The sequence below is a fragment of the Pterocles gutturalis genome, unplaced genomic scaffold, assembly GCF_000699245.1.
Source record: "Pterocles gutturalis isolate BGI_N339 unplaced genomic scaffold, ASM69924v1 scaffold53431, whole genome shotgun sequence".
NCBI lineage: Eukaryota > Metazoa > Chordata > Aves > Pterocliformes > Pteroclidae > Pterocles > Pterocles gutturalis.
The window spans coordinates 2,739-20,479 of NW_010107489.1; the positions used below are offsets into that span (position 1 = coordinate 2,739).

The following is a 17,741-nucleotide window of genomic DNA, read 5'->3' on the forward strand; positions in this document are numbered from 1 at the left end:
TAGAATACTGGGCTGTATTCACATCTTGTCCATACTGGTATGGCCACTGGGCTCTGATCCAGTTGCTTGGACTGGTGAATTTGATAACTGAGATCTGTTTTAATTCATACATAATAAGTATATAGAGGGTTAATTTAGCTGTAGATAAGAAAAAAAGATTTTTTTGTGTGTGACTAAATCTCCTGTTTTATTTTCCTTCTTTCAGTATCATTTTATGGTGATAGCTTTGTGGAGTTGAAGACAGCAGAAGCATCCTCTCAGACATCCTTACAGTTGCAGTTTCGAACAAGCAAGCCACATGGACTGCTTTTTCTTGCAGCTGGGAAGAAGGATTATTGTTTAATGGAGCTACGCTCAGGAAATTTACAGGTATGGTTTATAACTATAGCTAAAAATATATGTGTAGCCTGTATTGTTTAGTGTTTTTCTTTAAGCTATTATCTATAACAATTCTCAAAGTGTATGTTTAAGAAAATGGAAAAATCACATAATAAATTGATAATTTCAAAATTTGGTATTTGTTTCTTACAATTATTATTATTAAAATTGGCCTCTAAATTGGCCTACCATTTCTGATGGTAGGTAAACCTACACAAAATTTTAGTGGGATTTTATTTTTTCAATTATATTTTGTGAATTACATGCTTAATATGAAGATTTACGAAATTTAATGTACTTAACTATGTATTAATATATTATTGTGAAAAATGCCACTTTGGATTTTGATAGTTAAAATTCTTTCTCTTGCAGTTGAGAATTAACTTTGGCATGGGGGAACGAGTACTGCATTCTCAGCAAAGATCTCAGCTGAATGATTTAGCTTGGCACCTGGTTGAACTACATCATGAACAGGATAATGTCACATTGGTAGTTGATAAACATGATAGAACTAGTGCAAAAATGCCTGGAATTCTTCATGAATTAAATATTGATTATGGACTCTACATAGGTGGTACTAATAAACTTGATGTTCCCTACCTTGTCGGAGCGCAACCCAGTTTCCGAGGATGTATTGATGATGTGTTGTTCAATCAGGTAGACATTCTCATGCCTCTGAGACCTTCTCCTGGATTTAAAAACATCCATGAAGTTTTGGTGGGATGCAGTGATGAATTCTTTGCAGGTGAAGATGAACCCATTAGTTTCTTCAGTTCCAGATCCTACGTTTCTTTCCCATCATGGAATGTTGATGGTGAGGGAATCTTGGAGTATACATTGCAAACCTCAGCTGCACGTGGCCTGCTGCTTTACTGTCCTGGGCAAGCGGGAGATTTCATTGCAATGGAGATGGAAGATGGATTAATTAAAGCCTATATTGGAAAACATAAAAGTAGAACCCAGCTTTCCTCTCGTAGGTCAGTCAATGATAGTTATTGGCACTACATCGAACTGAAATTTACTGCAGAATATTTGCAGCTGACATTGGATGAAGATACTGTGAAAAAATCATTGCCTCCCCACAGTAAGCTGCCGCTTCTGAAGGGGTCTGTCTTTGTAGGTGGTGTAGATGACACCACAAGGTCAGAAGTTATTAAGTTAGAGCTAATCTCATTGTCTGGGAAATATGCCAGAGGAGGATCCTTCAAAGGTTGCTTAAGAGACCTGAAAGCCAATTCAGAAAAGAAATCACTGAAGAATGTTCTGGTAACAAAGGACATTTCAGCTGGATGTGAAACAGAGAGTACTTTTAATACGAATCTTTCTTTAGAGATGGCTGTAAAAAACCCTACTGTGAAAGCAGCCCCAACATTTGCCATTTCCCCTGAAAGTTCTGTCTCTCTCGGCAAGGAAGACAAAAGCCACCTTTTGGTTCTAAGTAACTTGATTGTGCTAGAGGGTGGACAAGCTTTACTTGAATCTAAACATATTAAAGCCAACTTAGACTTTCAGAAATTAGGGATTCATCAATCACAAATTCTTTTTGAAATAAAGGAACCACCTTCTCATGGATACTTGAAACTAGATGTTGAACCAACACAGGAGGTAAATATATTTACTATGCAGGATGTGTGGCAAGGGAAGATTCATTATGTCCATGATGGCTCTGAGGACACTTACGATTATTTTAATTTCTCCATTTCTACAAGCAGTGAGAAGATTGTGCCTCTGTATTTACAAGGAAATGAGCAGTATGTGTTTAGCATTACTGTCACTCCAGTAAATGATGCGCCTGAGATCACACTTCCTGAGGGAAACTTGCTTCTCCTCTTAGAGAACTCAAAGAAACGTTTGACTAGTGATCTGATAAAAGTTCTAGATAAGGATACAGATCCTCTGAGTCTCAGTCTTTCAGTGCTTGGAAATCTGAATGTAGATGCAGGATTTTTAGAAAATTCAAAGCATCCTGGAAAGGCCATTACTACTTTTTCTAATGAGGACTTAAGAGAAGGCACTGTCTTCTTTGTCCACACAGGCGTCAAGAACTCAAGGATTGTTCTGAGGGCGAGCGATGGTGAGAAGGTGAGCAACACTGTTGTGTTACGTGTCATGGCAGTTGCTTTGGATTACAGAGTTGTCAACAACTCGGGAATAAAACTGCTACAAGGTGTTACAGCTCTGATCACATCTAGGCACCTGGCAGTTGAAACAAATGCCAACCTTCAGGGGCTGGAGATTCGGTATGAGATCACAGAGCCACCCCAGTTTGGGGAAGTCCAAAGACAGCATTCAAAGGGGGAATGGAAGCGGGTCAACTCTTTTTCTCAACGCTCTGTTCAGCGCAGCCGTGTGAGATACTGTAATACTTTTAAAGAAATTCAGCTAGAAAATGTTACTGACCAATTTAAATTCAAAGTTAGCATAGGAAACAGAATCAGTGAAGAGCACATGTTTCCAGTCAAAGTGAAATGGTTAAGGTACAGTTTATTGAAACATGCTCCTCTAGAAATTGAAAAATCAAAGAAAAAGTACTTGAATTCAGATAACCTTTTTGCTGTGATTGTAGATCTAGAAATACCTGAAGACGAGCTTCATTTTAAATTGCTGTCCCTACCAAAGAATGGACAAATTCTGCTTAATGACCAGCCTTTGAAAAAAGATTCAGTTTTTAGCCAGAAAGATGTTACTGATCAAAAAGTGGCATATGAATTAATGAGCAGATACCATGAAGACAACTGCGATTCATTTAGATTCCTCATTTCTACAAAGTATCTGGAATCAAATTTATATGACTTTGAAGTCTACATCAAATCAGATTTCAGAAACATTGTTTTGACTAACAGTGGCCTAACTGTTACTGAAGGTGAAGGAGAGTTAATAACAAGCACAAAATTATTTGTGCAAACACCAGATAATAAAACTTTCCAATATAAAGTCATAGAGTTTCCTAAGCATGGGAGATTAAAACTCATTAATTTTTCAAGCTCATTCGAGGGTAATGATAATCTCACCACTTTCACTAACAAAGATATAAGTGATGAGCGCCTTATGTATGTGCATGACGATTCTGAGACAGCATTTGATGAATTTCTTGTCAGAGCTTCCAGTGAAGAGTCAGGCAAGTGGGCAAACTTTGATCCAGAAGTAGAATCTTTGTCAGTAGAAATTAAATTCAACATTTCTGTCCAGCTGAAGAACGATGAGAAACCAGTACGTGTAATCGATAAGGTATTTAACGTAGTGAGAAATGGGCAGCGATTATTGACTTTGGCAGATCTTTGCTATCATGATCCTGATTCTGATTTTGATGATGGACAGTTGCTATATACTAGACGTGGCATTTCCAATGGAGACTTGGTGCTAACAAATGATACTTCGCACAGACTCTACCAATTCAAACAAATGGACCTGGAGCAAGAACAAGTCCTATTTATACACCGCGGTGCAGATTTTGGGCGTTTTGTGCTCTTTGTGACAGACGGCAAGCACTATACCTCTTTGCTTCTGGAAGTTAGTGCCACTGATCCTTATGTAAGGCTGGCAAATAATACAGGTTTATTGGTTCAAAAAGGGAAAGACAACAGCTAATCTAAGTGCTGTTACAAACCAAGACATCAGAAATGATAATGAGCTTATATATGAGATATTCTCTTTCCCAAAATATGGAAGAATATATGTAAATTATCTGTTGATGGATTCCTTTACTCAACTCGATCTGATAAAGGGGTGTGTGACCTACAGGCATGATGACAGCAACAACCTTATTGACACATTTAACTTTACAGTCCATGCTAGAGATGTCCATCTGTATGCTGGAGTGCATGTTCGCATATATTTGGAAAGTCATCAGTGGCCACCAAGGATTGTGAACAAAAACAATCTCTTGGTTGAAGAAGGAAAACCAGTTAAAATCAGTAAAGGAAAACTGCAAGTAAGTTAACTGTGTTGTCCATTTCTCCAACCTTCTAGCAAGTTTTCTTCCCTGCTTTCTCAGCCATTGCAGTGTCTTTAGTGTCTCTGTCTTCTTTAACTTCTTTCGGTTTGCACTAGCATGACTTCATTCTGGATGCTTAATTCTGGAGAGACTGACACTAGTAAGCTTCCTTTTCTAGAAAGGAAAGTTGGTTACGTTAGAAACACTGTACATAGTCTTTGAGTCTGTTACATATTGGTGCTTAAGAAAGTTAAGATTTGGAGGTGCTGAACTTGTATATTTGTTTTAGTTGTGACAATTATTGGTACATAATGTATCATTCTTAGTTGAGCTGGTGGGAAATGCCAAGGAAGAAAAGGTTTTGTTTCATTGAGTTTGGAGCTAGCCCAATTAACACTGTCTAAGGATTGCACCAAAAATGTTAAAAACATCAAGTCACAAATGGTTTCTGTTTGGTTAATACTTTCCTCCCCGTTGTCTGTGTGTAGCTTTTCCTTAACTGCCACAGGGGGCTCCAGCAGCATGTGGCTGTGTTGCTGAAATCCATGTTTCAGGCAGGGGTCTGCAGTGCTTAGGCTATTAATTCTGCAGTGTGTTCATTTTCAAAATTTACAAAACGTATTTGGGGTTAAAAAACACTCCCATGTAACATTTACTTAGCATGTCTATTTCAAGTATTGTATTGTATTAGGAACGGTGTAACCCGAGTAAGTAATGCCAGTTAGTTAAGTAGCTAATCCCAGGGTTAAAAGTAAAAATCTCAGAAGAGAATTATAGAATTTCTCCTGTTTCTGTTTAAATAATTTCAGGGTATGTTTTTAAATTTAAGGTTGTTCATGAAAACAGTTCTCCATCTGAGATTGTGTTCACAGTAAGACAGCTTCCAGTACACGGATACATTCGGAAGTTTTCCTCAGAAGAAGGTTATCTTGGTGCTGACCAAAGGCCAGTTTTGAGTTTCACACAGCAAGATGTTGACGAGGGCAAAGTTCAGTATGTGCAAACAGTTTCTGACCAACTACGTGACCGATTTTCTCTGGATGTGACCAATGGTGTCCGAACAGTGAGTGGAATAGACATCTCTGTAGACGTCATCCCCAAAATGATCCCACTGGAAGTACAGAACTTCACAGTAACTGAAGGAGGCTCAAAAGCCCTGGTGGAAGACTATCTAAAAATTTCAAGTAGACACTTTGCAGGACTCAGCTGTGAATTTATTTTAATTGAGCAGCCAAAACATGGGTATGTTGAAAACTCTCGTGCTCCTGGAATAAAGTTAACCACATTTACCAGAAAACAGGTAATGCACAAATGTAGTCACAATTAGTTATTTGTGGTGAGATGCATGAGTCTGAGCTTGCTTCTGGCCTTGTACCGAAGGTCTTTCTGCATTGCTATCTGGTCATTTGAGGTGGGGGGAAGGGTGCCTTGTTGTGGTGACCCACATCACTTGCTTGTGTGCCACTGATCACACAGACTACTGTGCTATAATCCACTGTGCTATAATCACAGTAGACTGATGGGCCTCTCGCGCTCAGGCAGAGTTGTTGATACTCTGGAAATCTAAGATGGACAGGCTGTGGATACATTTTGAAAAGACCAGAGGGAATGGTGTGTAGATTGAACAAGGAGGAAAGTGAAAAAAAAAAATTTTTTTTAGGGCATGTCTTTGCTCACAGAGAGCTGGTATATGCATGAAAAGCTAATTTTCAGTCTTTTAGCTCTAAGAAGTAAAACTGTATCATAAGTTACCATCTACTAATACTAGGTTCAGTTTATAGATTCCAGGAAAAGTTGTGGTAAATACAGTGAGACTGAATTTTCCATTCAGAAGTTGCCCCATTCCTGGAGGTGTTCAAGGCCAGGCTGGATGAGGCTTTGAGCAACCTGGTCTAGTGGAAGGTGTCCCTGTGCATGGCAGGGGGGTTGGAACTTGATGATCTTTAAGGTGCTTTCCAACCCAAACCATTCTGTGATTCTGTGATTTTCCCTTCAGGAGGGAGGGGGATTGCCAAGAGTGGCGTGTTAAGATATTCTGTCCAGAAAAATGGACAGATGAGCTGTAAAATTTGTTGTTGTGGACAGAACAAAGGTAGAGGTACAGATCAGATATGAGCATAAATAAAGTCTTATAAGTCATAAAAAGTTGAGGCAATAAATACAGAGGAGCATAACTAGACTTGCATATTTTTGTGTTTTTAACGTGGCATTCATTTTGTTTTAGCCTCTTTGATTTTTCAGGTTGTTATATTTTTCAGATGGAACAAGAATTAATCTACTATGTTCATGATGACAGTGAAGAACTGATGGACAATTTTACTGTGATAGTAAATAACACGGAATTGTGGAAACGAAGCTTGCCCCAAACTGTATTTGTAACAGTTACTGCAGTAAATGATGAAGTTCCTGTTATAAAAGTTAACAAAATTCTTCAGGTATGTTTGTCAACATTTTCAAATGTTAAAATTATTTATAACATGATACCATTTAATTAATGCAGCTTCATTAATAGAGTATTAAGTTGGTATCTGTTGGGATAGTCAATATAATAAATGGTGGTCCTGGGATTTAAATACATCAGTGTTAATGAAGGGAGGCAGTACCTGGGTAATGTGTATTTAGGGAGATTCTAGTCATCGTGGAGAACATTTTCTGCTGTTGTAATGTATCTAGTTTATCTAGAAGGCTGACTGAGCTTTCTTTTCGTCTTAGAGATAGCTGACATTTCTTGGACTGACATAGGGCTTGTGGGGTAGGATGGCTTGCACCTGGATCATTGTGTTTTAGTGTTGTTCGCTAGGGCATCTTGAGGGCTGTTAATGAACCTGGTAGCTTAGAAAAGTACCAAGAGTAGTGATTATGTGGTGCAAATGTCTCACTGTTGTCTTTGCACAGCCTTCAGACCCTGTGCCTCTTGCCATTAAGTGTACCAAAGAGTCAGACCTGCTGAGGTGCATTCTACTGCCTGCTCCTCTCTGGATATCCGGTGGAACAAGAGAAGAGAGCAGCATTCTCACTGTCACTTAATTAGAGAATTGGCTATGTGTTGGGTATTTCTGTTACAAAACAGGAATGTTCCTTTCTTTAAAAGTTCCTGCTAAGAATAGTACACTGCAATCTGTGAAAATCTATGGTGTTAGAGGTCATCAGACACTAAAGCTATTACTGTGTTATACTGTGAGCTAAAATAGGATATGCTAACTAATTTAACTCTGCCCCCCCCAATTCCTGAAGAAAATTTTAAAATTGTTGACTGATGCTACCTTCTGCTCTTAATAACCATAGCTGGCTTTTTAATCTTTTGATCTTTGAAAAAAGTCACTACTGTCATTTCGATTTCAGTGCTTTTTCAGATTTCTGTATTTTTTATTTATAGGATTGTTACCTGTTTGTTTTATAATAGCACTCAATAATGAGAACCAGTTTATTATGGACTCTGTGCCTATGTAAACCAAAAAGCCCCTGTGTGTAAAGATTTCCAATCGGAGATCTGATGAGTAAAAACAAATTACGTAACTCTAAAAAGCAGAATGGAATGGATATGGGTCAGCTAATGAAGCTGTGGTCACAATAAACCATCTGAGAGGCATCAAGACAGAGAAGATATTGAGGAATAGGTTTGAAATAAGCTAAGCAGGCTATTTCAAGGCTACATCATCCCCAGTGCTGTATGATGCAGTTTACAATTGGTGGCACCTAAAACTTGCATTTAATTTTACATATTTAGTTGTGTGTTGCAGAGGGAGAATGGATTACTGTAAATGATCATAACCTTGTGCTGTGTATGTATCCTTTTCACATGAGAAAAGATGTAATTTTTAAAAAGTGGTAGTGGTAGTATTGTGCAGTTTTGCAATGACAGCAGGTAATCCATGATAATCTGCGAACACCCACAATGGAGGACACCCTGCCCTGTGCAGAGACTGTTGGCAGAAGGGCAGACTCACTTCACAAGCATTTGTTAGTACAGAATAAAACTTTCCCTGGTTAAAATAATTACCGTGGTACTGTATAGACATCAGCACAGCGTGTAGTAATGCTTGTCTTGTCACAGATGACAGGCATATATGTCCAGTCAGAAATTTTTCTGTGTCTCCCTTCTGGTGCACTACTGGCATTGAACTTCAGTCTGTTAACAGAATTGAGGTAGGGCAGTGCACTGCAGTGCAGCATATAGATTTTTCTAAAAATATCTGTAAGTCTAGGCTTCCCAAGAACAATGGTAGCAGAGCTTAACCTAGCTAAAGTTGGTCCTCTTTGCTGAGGAGGCAGTTTGCATATCCAGAACCAGGATGCTGCCTTTGTGCCGATGGTTTTGCTGGTCATGCGTAAGCTGTTGCTGAGAAATAACCTTTGTTTTTGTCATGAGTGGGTACTAATATGCACTCATATGTTGGATTCATCTGCAGACTAAAACAAAGCTGGCGGTTGAGTTATATGCTGGGAAGAATACACTGAGATGATCCTCCTTCAGAGCAAACTTGCACATCCCAAGTAGGTGGGAGAAAAAGGATTTTTCTTAGTCCTGCTAAATATTGAGATCAGCGGGGCATTCCCGTGTAGGGTGATACTTGCTGGCCCAATGTTCTATTCAAGCAGACTGTGTTCCTCAAGGACGTTGCTAATGGTGACTGTTGAGTGATAAACTGTGAGTTGCTTTTAAAAAGGGAGTAGCTCTTTTATATCTTTGAAAGATTGGAAACATACAAAATCTACAAAAGTATAAAATGAGGGACCAGTACGGCACAAACTAAAGTCCAGTAGGACCATCTGAGTGGACTGAAATGTAACATCTCGGAAATTCTGCAGAGCTTGATATAAAGAGTTAGAAAGAACTGCTGAACAATTGAAAAATAGGTTAGCATATGGCATCTGCTGCTGAGAAATAGCTTCTGTGGAGAGCTGCATTATGTGGCCAGTGATGTTGTCATGGATGTATGGAGGCTAATTTTGGCCTTCATCATGGGGCTTCTAGCCAAATGCAAGAAACTGTTGGGCATGTGCACACATGCTGAATGAGTCCTTCAACACTACCTCCTTCACTTCTGAAGCATCCATAACATCCCTTCTTCAAACAACCTTGTCTGTTGTTACTAAAGTTATGAACACCATCAAGGTTATGAACATCATGAGGGGACTTTCAGGAGAACAAAAAACCAAACATTTTGGGAGTTGTTTCAGGTTTTTCTCTAGGAAGTGAAAGTAAGTGAAGTTTTTAGGGGTTTGGTTTGGGGCTTTTTTTTTGGCTGAGAATGTATGACATGCTGTAGTATTTACTTTAACATAACATATGATATACAGAAAGTTTTACTGTCCTGAGAGGTTCTGTAGTGTATGCTAGTAATCCTTGCACTTAATTTTACAGCCTTTTCATTAGACCAGTAAGTGCATAAGGGATATGTTTATTTAGAAACTCTACAGCATTTAGGTATAATCTCCTAAAACTTCCACAGGTTCTATGGTGATTTTTTTTTCTGGGGTGGGAATGGGGAAGGGAAATAGCATATTTTTTTTAAGAAGTCACTATCCTGGGATTATTTGCTGCGTTTATGTATGTGTTTAAATGTATTTATGGGTAGTGATGCTGTGAAATGACTGTATCCTCCTGTTGTCACAAGAGGGCGGTATTTTCCTAGAATTAGATTTTTGTTAAAACCAAATTCAAACACTGATGTTTTTTATTTACTTTAAATCACTCATCAGAGTATTAAAATGGCCGTGAATGTAGAGTGGCTGTATGTAGCATGCAAGGAGATAACTGATAAGCTGAATGCTGTGAGTAGAGCAGAATGAATGATTTCCCATCGGGCAGGGTCGTGAACCTTTTTTTGGACCATGCCTGTGGCGTGTGTTAGGCGCATGCAAAGTTAGCGTACTGCTACATTCTGGAAGTTCAGATACAGTTTTCATGGTGCTCTTCAAGGAGGACTTGAGTCCACGTGTGGAAAATAAGACACTTACAGTATTTGCAGTATTCTGAGTGTCCGCTTCCCTGCAGCCCTTTTCAGCATTTGTATCTCCTTTAATTCCTCAAGGATCGTGTTGGAGGTCATGTACAGTAATTTAAAAAGCATTGTGTGTTAGTGTACTGGAACAATAGAAATAAACACTGACTTAGTAGAAAAAAAGCTCATTTTTTCCTTTACCAAGAGAAAAAAATTTTGAAACTCAAGGATATTTAATGAGTCATTTGTAATAACGTGTTTGCATAGTCATTTCTTAATGTTTTTGCATATTCTCTAGGTGACCTTTTATTTTCTGTGTAGAATAATATGAATCAAGTGCTGCTGAGGTGAGTAAAAGGTCTCAGTACAAAACCAGTGACACTGATATGCTTATTTGGTGCTGCTCAATAAGTCAGCTATTGCTATTAGTTACCATCCTGTGTTTTCATAGGTAGTGTCTTTTATCAAACTTGGATAGTAGTAATGACATTACAGAAACATATATTTCAAGGGAGAAAACAGCAAGTTGTTTTCTATTATAAAATGTAGCACAACTTATTTTTCAAACTTCTTTTCTAATTAGAAAACACATATAATTTCATTTTAGTATCTCTTTCCATGGCACGTATTTTTTGACACAGTACTGTCTGAAATCTTTCCTCCGTTGAAGTGTCATGACAAAAATCCCAGTTGCTTTAAAAGGTTTTATTCCATGATTTTTATTAAAAAGTAAAATTAATACTTAGGGAAAAAATCTGTGATTGCTTATTTTGGTTTTGGCAGAGGTAAAACACCCTTTGTCAAGTATCACATTTCCTCTTCAACCGTATGATGTGATGTTACTACCCGGTATTTGTTAAGTGTACTATGTCCCTAGGAAGACAGGAAGCGACAATGTGGTATGTGTTTTGAAGCTCAAGCTGAGGTTTTTAAAGGCACAGGCTCTTAAGATTGTATGCTATGATATAAACTCTGCATGGAAAGAATTGGTATTGAGGTATAGAATATTTAGGAATTTCATGTTGAGATAAATATGTTTTTCTTTGTTAGTACTTTTGTCTGTAATTGCAAATAAATACAGCAAAGATGAAGAGTAAAAGGAGCTCTTGCTTGTTGTTTCCAAACAAGAAGTTATCCAGTGAGATATGGATGAAGCACAGACAGCAGTCCTTTCTGCTCAAAAGAAGGATCTTGCAGTTTCTGCATATCTTAAGCTAGAAAAAAGGGGACATTTAGATTTAGTAGAATTAAGTAATGGGTTTTATACCACCTTTCTAGAAACTAGTTAGCTATTTTGACTGGAAGCATGACCTTGCAAAGTGCTAAGTAGCTGTTGGCGGTGTTTATTCCTTCGTGTCCCACTGGACTGAGCACTTCTGTGTGTCGTTTGGTGCGCTAGAAAAGTCCTTTAGTGCATGTTGTTAGAAGGTAATAATGCAGCTATAAGAAGTGTTCCATTCATATGAGAGATTATGCTCTCCCCAAGCTGTTTTTCTTTTTTCTTTTCTGGTACTGAAAACAGATCATATTGAATGCCTTGCCTGCTCTGAAGTACATGACACTAATATTCATATGTATGTGTTGGAAAGGAGCTCCTTGACTCAGTTATCAAAATAAAATTTTGTTATGTTTGTAAGAGTTTGGATAGAGCCTGACAAACAGAGCACTCGTGCTGCAGCTATCTAAAACTCAAACTGGTGTAGGGTGTGTTTGCTTGTATTATTTCGTGGCTTTGTTTTTTGAAAACCATTTGCCAGCATTAACTATACCAGTCCATGATCAGAGATTTGGATGGACAGTAAGAAGACCTGTCATAGCTGCTAGTTTTGCACAGCATGAATCTTTATACTTTCTTTTTCTTTAAAGGTTTTTTCCCTCTGATTTTCTTTTGTATGCATTTTCTTTATTAGTGATGTTTATTTTATTTTTATGTTTCTAGGTCTGGGTGGGTTCAGTCACAGAAATAACTATCGATGACCTCTGTGCAGAAGACAAGGACTCCTCGCCATTAGAACTGATATATTCCGTTACCCCACCTAGCAATGGGCACTTGGCTCTGAAGTCTTCTCCAAGCAAGAACATCCTTAGTTTTACCCAGGCTCATATAACTGAAGGGCAGCTGGTATTTGTACACAATGGTATGTGGTTTCAAAAATACCACCTCTGTTACCAAAATGCTGCTCCTGTGCAAATATTTGTGTTTGTAATCTTTTTGAAGATCTCCTTGTAATGTCACTAAAATCTCAGAGCACTGGTTATGGGATACATGATCTCATGAACTAAACAGGAAAGGGTCGGATGACTACTTGAATGTGCGCTCACCCAGAAACCTTGGAGTATTAGTGGTTCAGTTGGTAGCAGCCTTCTTTCTGAATGCAGATTTGCAGTAGGGAAGTGTTGCCATGCAGCTTTCAGAGATATGAAATCCATTTTTTTTACCATTGTCATTGTGAATCTCCAGAAACCTTTCTGTTTTGTTACAGTGCAGAGCCGTTCATGGACCAATAGTCTCAGATACTTGCCATGGTGTAGTTGTGTTCCTGAGCAGCTCTGGGCAATGAAGTTACCGTTCGTCTGGGTGATGTCAACCTCTCTTTCAGGCTGTGAAGGAACTCAGCTTTAACTACTGACTCTTTTCTGCTAATGACCAGAGCTAGAGATCAGGTTATTTGTGCTGCTGCTACAGTGAGAATGTGTGGGCAACAAAAAAAGAAGTCAGGGCAGCTTCATGCATCCTTGAGTAGCAGTGCTGGGAAGCTGCAGGAATGAACATCCCAGCAGGGTTCCAGCCAGAGGAAGAGGTGCAGCTTTTACAGGGCCATAGCTGCTTTTCTCCTGCTCCAGCTTTATTATCTTGTTACCTCAGCTGAAAGAACAAAGGAGGTACTAAAGAAGGAATAAACCAGTTTTGGGGAAGGAGATGGAAGAGGTACAGCACTCTCTTGCCAGCTCCAAGGCAGGCTGGAATTATTTCCAGAGCTCTCTTGGGTGCAGCAGTCACTCCAGATCTGTGCTGTGTCTTCATGAGGCTTGATGCAGTTTTTGCAATCCTCTTTCTGGTGTCCTTTTTATCACCTCTGATCAGATATGCCTTGAAAAATTAATTGGGATAAAGTAATACATGCCCCACCCACGCAGCACTTCAGGATTTAGTTCTGTTCCTGACTCTGCCAGTGACAAAATGTCTGTATAAGTCGGGCAGTTGACCTTTATTAGCCAAAAAAGCAAGTGAGGCTAAGTAAGCCTTTTTTTTTTTCCAACCTGAGGCGAATAGTAGACTCCTCAGTGCCTTTTAAATGGACAAATATTTGTCCATTTTTATCAAGCGAAAACATCAGAGAATAAAATCTTTTAAAATAAAAGCAATGTGACCTGATCTTTCAGAGCTGCTTCAGTGCCTGGCTGGATATAAGAGCGCTGCCTAGGGGAGTTGTTAACTATAATCTCAGAACCCACATTTGATTCTTCTGATATGTTAAATTATAGTTTGGCAAGGAGTGCTGATCTTTAGGTGAAAGTACATCCAGTATCTCATGGCTAAATTGGGCAAAGCAAGCGGAAGAACAGTGGTAACTATTGCAACTGTTTCAATTTTGGTTTTCTCTTTCTACCTAATTAAGCAATCTGGGGAGCCTCTAGTTAAAGCAAGATTCAGGAAGCTTTGTGCACCTCAGTTAAGTCAGTTCCAAGAGATGTATTTTTATAAGAATCCACTCAGGCTCCTGGAGGTATTTTGCTATCACTTGTGCCAAAGTACATACAGGTCCTAAGATTAAAGAAAAAAATGTGCATTTATTATGAGTACACATAACCTCTGAAATAGTTTAAGCTGTGACAACATAACGCTCTTCAGCAAAGCTGAACCCGAGTGAAGAGGCGAAGGAAACTACCTGAGAGTTGATTCAGTCCTTTAAATGTAAATCAGAATGAAAGAACATCCTAGTTGTTTTTCTCTCCAAATTCCTTCTTTGCCAAAATATGACTACTTAAGCACTTTGGTCCCTCTTAATATGTAAAAGGAATAGAAAATTTGGGAATCATTGTCTCCCTAAGTTTAACTTGGTTTCAGCTTCACTGGAGTCAGTGAAGAAAGAAAGTTAGAGATATTGCTGATTTATGTCTAAGAGATGTCTGCCCTTCAGTGTAAACAGCAGCCAGTTGTTCTTCATTGGGAGGGTGTTCACTGCATTATTCATTTATTTAGTTCTAATTAAGATTAATTCCAATTAAGATCAAAAACTGCTTCAGGATAATTTTGGACATATTTCACAGTAGCCAAGAGCAAAAGGTGTCCAGTGTATGTTTGTATGTTTTGGATGACAAACAGAGTAATATAAGAATAAATTTACATTTTTGTTTTCTACAGGAGCAATGTCTGGAGGCTTCAGCTTTCAGGTAACAGACGGTTTGAACTTTGCACCTCGACAGATTTTTAGCATCACAGCTCAGACGCTAGTCATTAGCCTTGAAGTGAACAAAGGGCTTGGAGTCTTTCCAGGTCTGTTTTTGAAGATTATCTTTATTTTGTCCGCTTGAAAAAATTGTGTAATATATGGCTATTTGTCAGATAGCTTGCTAGGTGGCTAAACTATAGACAGGTGTACCTGGGAGCATTATCTGTCTGATTTTTAAAAGAACAGTTATGTTTTCTCAAACAACATATTTCTTTATTGTTTTGTAGTCTTTAACTTTTTGTTATGTGTGTCTGCTTGGAGTCATGGAAATTGGCAGTGAAATACATAAGCACAGTGTGACAACTCTGTTTGAGGAAGCTCTGAACATTCCCCATTCTGATTTGTTTAAAAGCTCTATATTACATTCATGTATTTAGAGGTATCTTAGTTGGTTGTGATTTTGCCTGGTAAGAGCAGAGTAAAGCTTGTGTCCATGGTATTCTGAATAGCACATATAAACTTGACAAATTGCTAGTTTGGTTTCTTACTGTTTGAGCTGAGTTATGGAGAGCAGCACAGACTCACTGATGAATCGGAACAACTGAAAAACTTTGATTCATATTTGTGCATTTGGAACTAGTTCTATCAACAGCTGAGTATTTTCTACTGAAATCATACTCCTGTAGGAGTTGATGTGTTAAGGAGCCATTTACTGGTTTGCATTGGCAAGAGAAATCCCTCATTGAGTTAGTAGTCCAACATTAATTGCAGGATTAAAGGAGAAACGAAGATTAGACTACCTTATTTTTGCTCTGAACGTGATCTGTACAACCAGAAAGAGCTTGAGAATTGGTAAAGCTCTATAAGTATGAATCTGTACCTTGATTTATTAATTTGATACAGAAGAGGAGCACTTTAGTTTCTTAAACTTCCTGAATATAAACTGCATAAACAAAGGCTTGCAACAAAAGACACTTAAAACACAGGCAACAAAAAATGAGATTGTAGTGGCATGATGTTCTAATTCAGTCGATATAAATGGGATTCACATAAATCCACTTACAAAGCTTATTAATCTGTGATTTCAGTGTGTAAGGTTGCCTCGGGCACAGGGATTTACAGGAATTCTGTCTTAAGCCAAAGGTAATTGTACGAAAAGTATGTCTGATACTTCATAGGAGGGGAGATCTCTAGACTATCAGTTCTCCAATTTGCAAAATACAATATTTCTTTTAGCACTGCAAGCTGTATTCATCTAAGCCTACAGTTTTTCCTGAATTCTTGCTTACTTTGGGTTAGCAAAATTCCTTTTTTGGTGTTAAAAAGTATTACTAGCTTTTTCACCTGTTCTCTTTATGATACTTTTTAAAGGCATTCTGGAGCTCCATGTGTTTCAGCTGTACTTGCTCATCGTGAAATGACTATGACAACAATGATGGTGCCAAGTGGTTAACACACATATAAAGAATAGCCAGTGTCCTGTTATACTTTATAGCACTGCAGGAAAACTTAATTTTGAGACAACTTGAAGAATCTTCTCTCTAGGGAAGTAGAAATTGAATATATTGTGAAGAATTTGCCATGTCTTCATGACAGGGTGTAAACTGTTCTCTCAAGCATATTGTTCTGCAATTTTATTAGAGCATGTACTGCTGTCTTCTTTTGTGTTGGATATACCAGATTTGTTTATACAATTTGTGGATTTTTTTTCTCTTCAGCTGAAGCTTATTTTATTCAGTATGTTCAATAAATTGACTGCTAGATATGTGAGTTTTTTTATGCTAGGTATCTAGAGTGTGATGGTTTGCTCTCTTCAGGGAAGCAATTGCTCAAAGAAGGAATGAGCTGAGTTCCTCTTTGAGAAGGACAGGCAGCCTGGCTTGTAGGTATTCGGAAGCAGAGCTGTCTAAGTAGTCAGTAGATGAGATGATTCATAACTGTTCAGGCAGAATGCTCATGCCAAAGCACTTATCAAATCTTAAAACATAGGCAGTAAAAATGGATACCAAAATTATTAAGTACCAATAGTGGCTTTATGCTGTTGCATTCTACTTGTATGGATTAGCTTGGCTGTGCTCTGCATCACCCATCATTGTTGTGTGTCTTCCTCACTTATCTCTGTTTGTTTCCCCTGTGTTTCGGTGGGGTTGGTTTTACGATCTCTCTGCTCCCAGGTTTGGGAACAAGCAGATGGTGTTCTCAGTTCTCTTTCCTTCACCCAGTCTGTTGGCTGGCTAGTAACATTCCTCTCGCTGTTGAGATGTCAGACCAGAGCAGAACTCCTGCAGGTGCTGAAAAGGTTCTCAAGTCTCAGGATGGAAGTGGGTGAAGAAGAAGGTTATGTTTGGGGGAAGGTCCCATTTTACAGGGAGACATGAGAGACTTCATTGTCTGTGGCCCTAGACTGTTTCAGCCTGTGCTGTGCAGTGAGTGAGATCAGGTCTGTTAGGAACAAACAGGGACTTTGTGGCACACATCATCTGTCCTCAGCTCCCTGCACTGTGATGGTGGTGGTGGGATAACCTGATTTGTTTATAAAAAATCGGGGTGGTAACTTCCATCACTGCAGTGTGGCTGTGTTTGAGAGTTACTGTGAGTTACTCTGTTAAGGCAACGAGACCTGATTTGCATAAGTAGGAGGTTATTGAGAAATAATTGTGTTTGCATATACACATGGTCTGGTTAACTGTTGCTCTCACTTGTCCATTCCTGACCACATCTGCTATATGCACAGGACAAGGCCAGGCTTCCTTCTCTGCCTGTCACACAAAAAGGGGAAAAGAACAGAGAGAAAGAGGAGGAAGACTTCTTAAGTTAGATATAGAGTGCCATAATTTTTATAGACCTGAGGGACTGCTTTGCTTTTCAAAGCAGTATGGAGACAGAGAGGCATGGGAAGGTAAAAAGGGTAAACCAGGCAGAGCCAGAGATCTCATTTCGTTATAACAACTGTGTTTCAAAGCAGATGTGGTTTGAACCAGCACACAACTACAATGTGAACAGGCAGAATCCTGATGTTGCTAGTGGCTTGCAAATCATCCCTATTCTTCAGTGTGCTTACTATATTTTTTCTTTGAATATTACAGCAGG

At 38.7% G+C, this 17,741-nt stretch overlaps 1 protein-coding gene across 1 annotated transcript in view; it reads left to right on the plus strand.

The window, feature by feature from the left end:
- Positions 1-205: 205 nt before the first annotated feature.
- The window catches only part of LOC104472415 (chondroitin sulfate proteoglycan 4-like), a gene marked incomplete at its 5' end in the record, with an annotated part of 25,259 nt that continues 7,723 nt past the window's right edge, over positions 206-17,741 (plus strand). Inside the window, 7 exon segments of the mRNA XM_010088096.1 lie at positions 206-369; positions 751-3,953; positions 3,955-4,309; positions 5,142-5,612; positions 6,571-6,747; positions 12,197-12,395; positions 14,624-14,755. Of these exon segments, the coding sequence (XP_010086398.1) occupies positions 206-369; positions 751-3,953; positions 3,955-4,309; positions 5,142-5,612; positions 6,571-6,747; positions 12,197-12,395; positions 14,624-14,755 (4,701 nt within the window).